This window comes from Drosophila serrata, unplaced genomic scaffold, assembly GCF_035046125.1.
Source record: "Drosophila serrata isolate PLE 108 unplaced genomic scaffold, ASM3504612v1 contig_165, whole genome shotgun sequence".
In the NCBI taxonomy this organism is placed as follows: Eukaryota; Metazoa; Arthropoda; class Insecta; order Diptera; family Drosophilidae; genus Drosophila; species Drosophila serrata.
Window position 1 is genome coordinate 4,777,075 of NW_028257063.1, and position 11,009 is coordinate 4,788,083.

The window sequence follows — 11,009 nt, forward strand, 5'->3', positions numbered from 1 at the left end:
AACCAGCATCCCAGCATCCAGCAGCCAGCATCCAGGGTCCAGAACTCCGTCCAGAACTCAGAGGTTCAACTGCAGTCGTCAGCGTAAAAGTTCTGGGAATGCAGCCATCGAAGTGAATGCCGCAGACGTCATTCCAGGAACTATTGGGGTCTCGTAGGGCAATGATCTTGGTGGTTATATACCAATGCTATATGCTCGAATGCCAAGGATAACATAGGGTTTTTTAGTGGGAGAAACTATAGTCACAAACTATCAAGTTAGCATAGGTTTAACAAGGAATTAAGCATCAGTTCTTCAACATTCATTCCAAAGTCATTATTTCGCAAGTCTGTAAAAGGAGGAGCATGTTTGCTTTAGTCCTGGGTTTAAAGGGGCAAGGAGAAGATCATTAGGATAAGAAATTAGTTATAGTTAGGCCAAATTTAGTCCTTCGTTGCGTTTTAAGCTTATGACTGAAATTATAATACCCCATAAGGTTGTTTCCGTTGGTTATCTGTATCCATTTACTTAAAGCTCTCTTAAAGTCGCCTAAAAGCTATCTTAAAATGAAATTCTTGGTCGCATAAATATACAATTTCCACACTCCCAGAGAGAGGAAGAGTGAAAGTAGAATATTTGAGAAAGTAAAACCATTTATGGTTCAGACTCGATAAATATGCCACAGCAAATGGCTTTTGATTATCATAGGAGAGATCAACTGGCAACGCCCACCGAGCCCTCGGAATTGCTTAGATATATATACAAAGATACAGATAGATATATTCATAGATCAATAACTCAAATAGCCAATGGAGGCGATGGAGATCATGCTGATGGAATGACAAAATCGGAGTTTGGAACAACCGCGTCTACTATATATATCCATATATCGCCATGCGTATACACCTAGCGATCGTAAAATCTTGTTCGTCTTTCTTCATTTATTTTGTAGATTTTTTGTTGGACTTCGCTTCGTACATGTGCCGCAATTACGAGGCATTTTGACGCCCCAGCAGCTCGTTGTCAAGATATCTGATTTTTTATTTGTTTTATTTTGATTCGACTTTTCGATTTCGGATTTTGGATTTTGTTCATGCTGTGCAGTTTAGCATTTTATGATTTTTTAATTTTATGTTGATGAAGCTCATTGCTTGCATATTTGATTAAAGTTTCGATGTTGTGGCTCGGCCCAAAGTGTTTGTGTCTGTTTTTTATCGTTTGTTATGGTGGCCACGATCTTTGTTTTCCTGAATCTTCCCAGCATAAAGCCGTATATGAATTTGCTTTGATATTTAGGCTTCCCCCTCGCAGCGTGTGTCATTTGTTACATTTTCGGCATTTGTGACATTATATATCACAGAGAGCATTGTGTTTTACGGCCTCAAAGCTGTGCCCAGCTGGAAGCAACCTCAAATGAGGGGTATTTTTGTAAAAATTTAAGCATTAAAAAAATAAGGAAATTATAAATGAAAGAAGTTTAATGGAAATTGCAATATTCCCGGTAAGGTGTGAAATTCTTATCACCGCATTTTTATGGGTTTCTCTGGCCCAGTTTAGTGACGCAAACTCTGTGACGTCTCAGGTCTCAATTATTGACAATTAATTTATGACCCTCAAGTCGCTATCAGACACCAATAAATACCCATAAATTGGAATAGCCAGCTCCATCGAAATTCTATATATCCAACCGATCTAAATCACGCCTCCATATCGAGCCCTATCGATAGCATCTTGGAAGCCTGCACGCCCTTTGCCATATTTATGCTGATGCACTTTTCAGCCTCAAAAATGAAACAACAACGCCCATTCGAAACGAAAATTCCATTCACCATGACTAATAACTTAATTAGAAACTCGACTGAGGACGACGATATTTGGTTGTTAAAATCTTAATAACTTGCCGCAAAAATGCGACCCGATCGTAGCTTTTTATTGAGTGAAAAACAAACCCAAAAGCATTCGGCTTCGGGGCAATGGAGATCTCTCCCAAAAAGATCGAAGCCCATAAAAATTCCAATGCCTAAAATGCATTTGATGGCTTTTTTTCCTTCTACGTGGAGTGTGAGTGGAAAACCCAAAATCTTGTTGTCTTAGCTGAGCATTTAAAAATAAACATTTGGCTTTTCCAATCGGCGTAGAGGGATGGGGCTGACGAGCTTAACGAAGTCAGATGATTTTTGGGGAACTCTTTGGGTGACACCTTCAATGTCAAAGTCACTCGGAGTTCAACGATATTAAATCGAAGGTAATCTAATGATTTTATTTAGTAAGAAAGCCACAAATACCGCAACATTGTTACCGTTGCTCATCTTGACTTGGACTTGCACTTCCTGCTCGACTGCGAAACCAAGTAGGCAAATATGGCACAATGGCTGTGGATTGGATCGGAGTTAGCTTCATTTTCCAAAAGGGAACAGACACTGGGAGTGCACTTGAAGAAATTCATAGAATTCATAGAAGTCCCTCTTGGAAACAAACCTTTACCTTCTTAATTCCAACTAAAATTTCCTCTCAGTGCAGCATCGAGTGTATGCACTCACAAGTGCAAGCCGCCCCGAGGGTGCTTATGCTCCCCTGAATGTACGTATATGTTCCTGAGTTTGTGTCACCAAACTAATGAAATCAATAAGCTAGGAACGAAGGCTGGCAGTCGGGCCGTGAATCATAAGAATAACAACAAAAGGGAGCTGGTCCGGGGCCAATAGGCACAAGTGGCTGCCACCGGCGGCCAAAGGTGTGAAGCACAGAGTCACTCAAGCCCTCGGCTAGCCCCGGCTTCGGCTTATGAAATATGAGAGCCAAGAGCCAAGAGCCAAGAGGCAAGAGCCAAGAGCTATGAGCTAAGAGTTGGTAGCCCAGACCGAGCGAGACAGGCAAAAGCGACTTTTGCCAAGAATTTCTGTGCATAAATTTAATTACTGGCAGAGACGAGCTAACATAACATAGAGGGGGCCCACTGGAGAGGAGCCGGGACTGAACCCAGTCACCTATCAATCTAACTCGAGTGGCTTTTCTCCTCGTGTTGCCTTTTTTTCTGCTTTGGCTTTGGCTTTTCAAGTGCTTTACTTATTAGTGACTTTTGTGGCCAGCCTATACTCTCCCCCTGCAACCCATCTTGCATCCGATGGCTGCTGCTGCCCCTCCTGAAGTTCAATAGCCTGTCGAGGCCAGGGCAGCACGGATACAGATACAGATACAGATACAGATACCCCGCTGCAGATACGGATTCAGATACATCAGTCAGTTAGTTTACAATTAGCGAAGAGAGAGAGCATGCGCACCTATGCACTTGGCTACTTGACTTTTCGTGGCTTAATGCATTCGCCGACTATTTTGGGAAATTGTTTGGTTAGTTGGAAGGGAATCTATAGCAGAAAATGTGGGGATATAGCCTGGAAAATATTGAAATTATAGAAACTGTAGTGAATTTTTAGTTAAGAAATAAGATATACTTAAGCCATCAAACTTAATCAAACACTAAGCATAATCCACCTCAAATCCATTTAATTTCTGTCTTCCCTTATATTGACTTGCTCTTATTTGATCCAAATATTTGACAACACTCGATCATTAACGAGACCTACGTTCATTAAGTAATATCCGCTTGAACACGTGTCTCGACCTAAGGTCAAAGTTCCACTCAGATGTACATTGTATCCCGATGATACATGATGATATACGAACTATTCAACCTCCTCCTAGCCCCTCGACCATCGTTACCTTCCGTTTTGGCACGCTTAATCATTTTGAGACTGCGAAAAGAGCTGTGTGTTTGCCTTTAATTAAAAATGTTTTTGCCCGCCAAATATTTACATCAATTAAAACCACTCGCCAAGCTGATTAACTAATGGAATTTATACGTATTTCCCTTTCTTACAGAAAATATAACGATATACGGCTACACGGATTATCTGAACAACAAATTCAAAATAGCACTGTACGCAAAAGAAACACAAAGGTATTTGTGTTTCAACGACAATTGGAGATTAGTTGGAATGGTGAGTACAGCATAAGGATTAAATAAAATTAAGTAATAGGAAAAGGAGGTGCTTTCCCGAAATATATATATGTAGAAATAGTGTGAGAATCGCTAAGATGAAAGGGAATTTTTCCACACACACAATTTGTTTATAAGATTAAGTTTATGGCCTGGTCTTGGTTAAGCAAATTGCTCCGCAATAGCCATAATTATATGCTCGACAATATTTGCTCTGATAGATGCTGATATAGCCAAGGCCCAGCCGGTGCAGCTATATACATTTTTTTTTTGATTGCATTGCATTCGTACTTGACAAAAGCCAAAGCCAAGCGCCGCGATTTGTTTTGTTTTCCATATTATTTTTCTCTCTCTGCTTTTTTATGCAAGCTAACTGTACAAACACTGTAATTTATGACATGTTCCACATAATGGTTTTATGCAAACGATCGTTTAGACGACAATAACAATATTATAGCGACTTGGCCAAATTGCAGCAGCAGAAAAGTGTGTGTGCAAACCTGTTGTTGCAGTTGCACCAAATCTGTCAGCACATAAAAACTATTTATTACAATATTTTTTTTCTTTTTATAATTTTCGTTATTTGGCAAAACAATTTCATATGCAATTATTCGCAGGAATTGGCACAGAGATTTTAAAGATACGTTTACGCGGCGTATGCGTGATATCGCTTGGAACTTTGTACGGCAACTGGGACGCTGTCTCTCTCGGGGATTCCTAAGAAACTGGGAATTAATTATTTTGAGACATTGTAACACTTTTTTCTATTAAGAGCAGCCAATGTCACCAAACACAGTGCTTAAGGTGAAGTGCAGCACTCGTTAAAATCACTGGAAAAGCAAACACACTTCCCCCATAGTTTATGATAGATTAACAAATAGTTATGTCCAATCAATCAGTCAGATGACAAGGCAATTAATTGCCGTTGTTATGTGGTAATGGCGAAAACATTTCAATGTCCTTTTCGCCACTCACAATACAGTTAGTTAAGCTAGTTGGCTATAACCGCAGTTGATCGCTGAGCAAACAATACAATAGAACCCCTAAGGTCAGAACCCGCGCACACTTGTCATTCTAGAGCCGCTTGGCTTTCGATTATTATGACCGCAAAATCCATGCTGGCTTATTGTGCAAATACACAAATACTGGCTGTGATTTACACACAGACACAGCAATACCTATATCTTGTGCCAGCAAGGTTAAGTCTATGTGTGGGCCGAGGTCGATCGTATTGATTTCTAGCCGCGATCCCTGCTCGAAATAGAACTCGATCCACTCACTCCTCGAGGGTCTAGAGAAGCTACTCTAAAATAAGCAATTATGAGCTATAAATATTCGGTCGAGGTGGAGAGCCAACATGGCTAAATATGGCACAAGTCTTAATTGCTTGGGAAATGTTTCATCTGCGTCGTTTGCAACACTTTGGCAACCAATCGCATGGCACGATCTGATCGCTGAGATCGGACCGCTGATAGCACAAATGGTCAACACGGCAGCAAGACTTGGATAAAATGAGGTTGTGAGTTTCTGGGGGGATACGTCCAAAAGATACCCTGGAGCTAATCGAAATGTAAAGCAAATTAAGTCTTTATTTTAAGTCTTTCCTTAATCAAAAGACAAGAACTGAGATGAGTAGAGCATACCTGAGGTCTTCATTTCATCCCTAAGATGCTAAAAAATTTATACTCCCTTCAAATAACTCAAGATCTACAGGGTATGCCCAGATCCAAGTCAAAAGCCGCGTTTCATTCGGATGTCGGTCTCGAGATTTCAAGTGTTTTATAAATAAACAGAAGGCAGAATAAAGAATAAACGATCACAACAATAATGTTGTTGCTGTCAACGTTATCCACCAAGCGATGGCACACTCTATATACTCTATATATATACCTGTATGTGGGAGCGGAAATGCCGCTCATAAATTGCAGGTGAAGTGAGCATCCTTTTGCCTAGGATACATAGAAAGTAGACCTTAAATAATGACTATATCTCTTTCTTAATTTCAGAGGGAACTGCGAGAAACCTGCTATTTCAAAGAGGCCCTCGTTCACGGTTATTTCGTGTTCAGTTCCCTTGTCGATGAGAAGCAACGTGTCGGGTTCACGCGCCGAGGTAAGCCTGTGGGTCCGAAGAAGAGCGTCAACGATGCCTGCTACATGTTCAATAAGATCGATGCCGAGGAGTTTTTCCGCCATCACCGGCTGCCCGAAAGGATGGTTAATACTGGCAACAGCAGCAGCAGCAGCAACAGTCGGAAGCCCCCGCGCAACAACAAAAACAATCGCCACAAATCGAATAACCAAAATCAAAAGTTGCAACAGCAACAGGAGCATCATGGCCATAATAATAATAATAATAATAATAATAACGTTATTCTTAATAATAGTAGTACTAGTTTAAGTAGCACTAACAAAAAGCAATTAGCGATAAACAGGCAGAAGCAGCAGCAGCAACAGCAGCAGCAGCAGCGGCAACATCAGGTGCGGCATCATCACAATGATCCATCGCTGTTGCTGCGACGGCAGCAACATGAAATGAAGCAGAAGCGGCGCAAGCAGCAGAAGCAGCAACACCAGCAGCAGCAACATGAGCTGCAACAACAACGAGTTACAGCTAGTCCAACGAAGCACTTGGCTGCAACACCCACAGTCGCAGTTACTTCACCAACAACAACAGCAACCAAATTGTCAGCAACCACACTGAGCAGCAGGCGCAAGGGCAGACGAAGAAAGGGCAAGGCCAAGTCCAAAGCTCAGCAACAGCAGCACCCACTCCTGGCCACAGCAGCAACATCTCCGTACACAGACGACGACTCTCTGTACAGCAGCAGCTTTAGCAGCACGGGCTTCGAGGATCCGGACAACAGCAGCTCCAGCAGCTTGGATCCCTGGTCCACCTGGTCCACCATCGATAGCTTTAGCAGCAGCAGCACAACGACAACATCTGATGACAGTATTAGCAGCAGCAGCAACTACGACGCCTGGGCCACCTTCATCAGCAACCAGGAGCTGGAGGCATCCTCCTCCACAACCCCGGAGATGATGATGATGATGGGCGGAAACGATACCGAGTTGCTGCAATACGAGCCCGAGTTGGTGGAGGATACGGATTTCGTCACCGATTCCGATGCCGCTGCCTCGACAACATATGAAACCAAAGCAACATCAGCAATAGCGGCAACGGCGGCCACACCTACCTCGACAACGGGCTCCCAGCTGGTGTTAGAGCAGACGCCGCTGGCCAGGAGTAATGGCACTATAAGAAGCACCACCATTAGCAGCACCAGCAGCACACGAGTCACGCCGACAGCCGCCACAACAGGTCAGACTGAAACTTCAAAGAGCAGCAGCAACTTGGGAAATCCCGGCGAGAATGAAGTAAAACCCCGCACTTTCCTCTGGACAACGCGAGCAACATTCATGCAACAGTCACCGCCCAGCAGCACGGCAGCCACATCCTCCACATCCACATCCACATCTACATCGTGGACGACTCCGCCACAACATGTTGCTCCCTCGCTGTTCAGCGTGGAGAAGAACATCAACAGCAACCTCCAGAACAACACTCTCACAGAGGCCTCGCCCACGACAGCCACAACGGTGGCAGCAGGTGGAGTAACCATGACGGCGCCAACGACTTTGAGGAAGCCGCATCGGATGTTCACCCGTCGACTGATGGCCACACCATTCCATCGGTTGGCCTATGTCCGGAATGCTGGTGGAGATGTGGACATCGATAATCTGGACAATATCAGTGTTTATCCCGTGGAGTACGACGGGGATCTGGATGGGAATGGCGGCGGCAGCGGCAATAGCTCCGATGGCGGCTTCTCTGGCTTCCTGGCCACCTCGACCACTTCCAAGCTGACGGAACCCATTCGCATTGGGATGAAGAAGATTCGGCAGAAGGGCACACTATCTGGCTTTGGTCATAGGAGAAATGCGTAGTAGTGTCAGAGATAGGGAACTTTGTCTATTGAAATCTGTTGGAGAGATTGATTTGGACTTCACATTCACAGAAACATTTTCAATAGGAATTTTAATAATAATAATTTTTGGTGATTTTAAAACACTTTCTAAATACAAAAATCAAAATATTATCAAGAACTAAACTCAATCAAACACCTTAAGTCTGATGTTTTGATCAAAATATCTTAATCAGAATGCTAAACATAATTTAGAAACATTTCCGCAGAACAAGGTGTACTCTGTGAATGTGAAAACCAAAATGGATCCCCGACAGAGACACTTACTCATACTCAGAACTCAGTTTTCAAAAGAATTTAGGCAAGCAGAAAACATGCAAAGAGCAAAAAGATAAATATTTCAAATTTATAATGAACTGATACATATATATATATAAACACACACATATAGAACTCGATGTACAATGGAGTTGCTTACTGTTCAGTACCTCGACTCAGACAGGACTTTGCACTCGCACCGCGCCTAAAAGCACACTACGGAAGCGAAAGGGAAGCGGATGCGAAATCAGAACCGGAAGAGAGCCAGCGATAAACGATAACCCAGGCCGCACTTCAACTTCATCCAGCCGTGGAGCGGGTACAGTGAAGACTCTACCGCAGGCCGCAGGGACGGAACTCGCAGAACTGCTACATAGTTATAAATGAAAAGACAATAAGATTTTTATTTACGAGTATGTGCTATATAAAACTAACAAAAAAGAAACGAAGAACCGAAGCGATCAATAGCGATAGCGATAATCGATAACAAAAGAAAAATGCTAAAAAAAATTGTTGAAATGGAAATTAAGAAGGCGATTTTTCAAGTGCAAGCTAAATATTAAAACAAATACGTTTCGAATGCACTGAACAAAAGCGTAGTAAACTTTTGATTTACTAAACCAATTAAATTTATTAGCAATGAGAATTAATAAATACAAATGCAAACAAAATCGATATATATATATATTATATATACATATATGCATATATTTTCAAAATTTTATAATGAACCAAAAACAAAAACAAAACCAATTAGCAAACAAATTTAACAAATCGAACGGAGGACGAGTGGAGACGTTTTTTAAATTCATACGCAAGCAGAAACTAAGAGAGTCGGTAACGATAACGATAACAAATTCGCACAGCAAAACACTTCCAAAAAAAGGTTAAAACTAATTATTAAACAATTTTACTAGGCACAAGCGAACGAAATTGGACATGATGAGAAGAAAAAACGAAAATTAAGAAAAACTCCATTCAAAATAAACCGAATTTTATAAGCAAATACAAAAAAAGCAAAAAGAGGAGAAATGTTGTTGAGATTGTCAGCATGGAAAATTGATTTTAGGACACTGTTTGAGAGCAATATCCAATTCGATGAAGGTGGAAACAAATTTTGAATAATGGAACCTTTTAAAGAACTACTAACGTATGTATCCCGGTATGTACTGCAACAAAACACCAAAATTCACACTGAATAAGCAACGTTATATTTATTAATTGAAAGAAAACAAAAATTAAGAAATTAAAACTACAAATCGAATCAAAAGAAAACAAAAACAAACCAACTGCTGCTTTTCTACATACCAATATATATATATACATATATATATATAGACACATATGGGCATGAAAAGGATATGCAAAAATTGTTTCTCATATATTTATATTAATATTTAAAATAAATAGTTCAAACATATTAGCAAACCAAATATGCGAAATTAAAACAAATTGATGGAAAAACGAAAAAACAAACACAGACAACTGAAGCGTCAAGTTTATATGTAGAAATATGTATGAATGTAAATTTAAAGTGAACAAAGATAAACCCAAACAAAGCAAAACATAAGAAAAGAAGAAAAAAAGAACAAGTTAAAGCGAGATGCTTAGGTGAAAATTTAATTAGTGTGTACTTAAGACAAGAAACCATTTAACAATTGAACGATTAATTATTAACTTAACTAGGCATTGAAGCAGCACTCAAACTAAATAAAAGCCGAAACCGATACCGATACCGATACCGATAGCGGAGACCGATACCGGAAACCGGAAACGAAACCGAAACGAAATGAACTACTGTACTTATACATATGCGCGTTGCTGTAATATAAACAAAATTCTTATGTTGAATCGAAGCGGCGATTGGGGGCGAATTATCGTTGAATCGATGACTATATCTACCAACACAGCAGAAACTATTTATTTAAACCTAAACAAAAAAATATATATATCGGAGCGGGGACCGATTGTCATTTGTCATTTGTAAATTCATTTGCACTTTTCTTTCTCCACTAATTACGTTTAATTAATGGATTAATCATACGCCTAAGTTAACCCACTTTTACCATTGTAAATTGTAATATGTTTTATTTGTAAGCCGAGCATTAAATGTAATTATTTATGTATAAACGCAAAATACACTCTCTTTCGCCATTCTCTCTCTCCTCAAGTCTGTCTCCCCCCTCTCTCTCTATCTCTATTAATCTCTATCTTATATATACGAATATATAAACGACTATTTAATTGCATTTCTTTGTATTAAAACGAGTAACAACAAAAAAAAAAACACTAGAAATTGAATAAAAAGCCTCAACAAAAAAAAAATATTAAACACTTTTCATTTCTTTTATTAGTTTGGCTTGATTTAAAATTTAACAAAAAATATATGTTTCAGTTGTTTCTTAATTTCTTTTTTTTGTTGGATTACGAAATGTGTGCAGAGAAATCGTATAAATAAAAAAATATATATAAATTCAATAAGATGTTATTTTTTATGGAAAGTAGGTATGTGAATCTTAGCTTTACAAATTTAAAAGGTAACTTTATTTAATCTTTCCCTTTAAGCAAATTTATAAACTGTAAAGTAAGTCCTAAAAAGGTAAGGCCTGAATATTATTAATATTAATATTTTAAGGATTTCCATTTTCCCTTCTGCATACAGATCAATAGATCACAGTCATTAGCCTGGACATCATCTCGGATTTCGCAGAATATCAATTGCACATTCCTGGCCATTCTTGGGAGTATCATGTAAGCACAAGTTAGGTGGTCTCCTTAGAGTTTCTGCTC

General features: G+C 40.0%; 1 protein-coding gene across 6 annotated transcripts in view; it reads left to right on the forward strand.

The window, feature by feature from the left end:
- The window catches only part of ths (thisbe), a 67,246-nt gene extending 56,549 nt beyond the window's left edge, over window positions 1-10,697 (forward strand). For all 6 annotated transcript variants that reach the window (XM_086827347.1, XM_086827346.1, XM_020947912.2 and 3 more), the window contains 2 exons: window positions 3,859-3,977; window positions 5,983-10,697. In XM_086827347.1, coding sequence (XP_086683473.1) covers window positions 3,859-3,977; window positions 5,983-7,923 — 2,060 coding nt within the window. In that variant the 3' untranslated portion in view covers window positions 7,924-10,697. The remainder of the gene's footprint in view (window positions 1-3,858; window positions 3,978-5,982) is intronic.
- The last annotated feature ends 312 nt before the right edge of the window (window positions 10,698-11,009 follow it).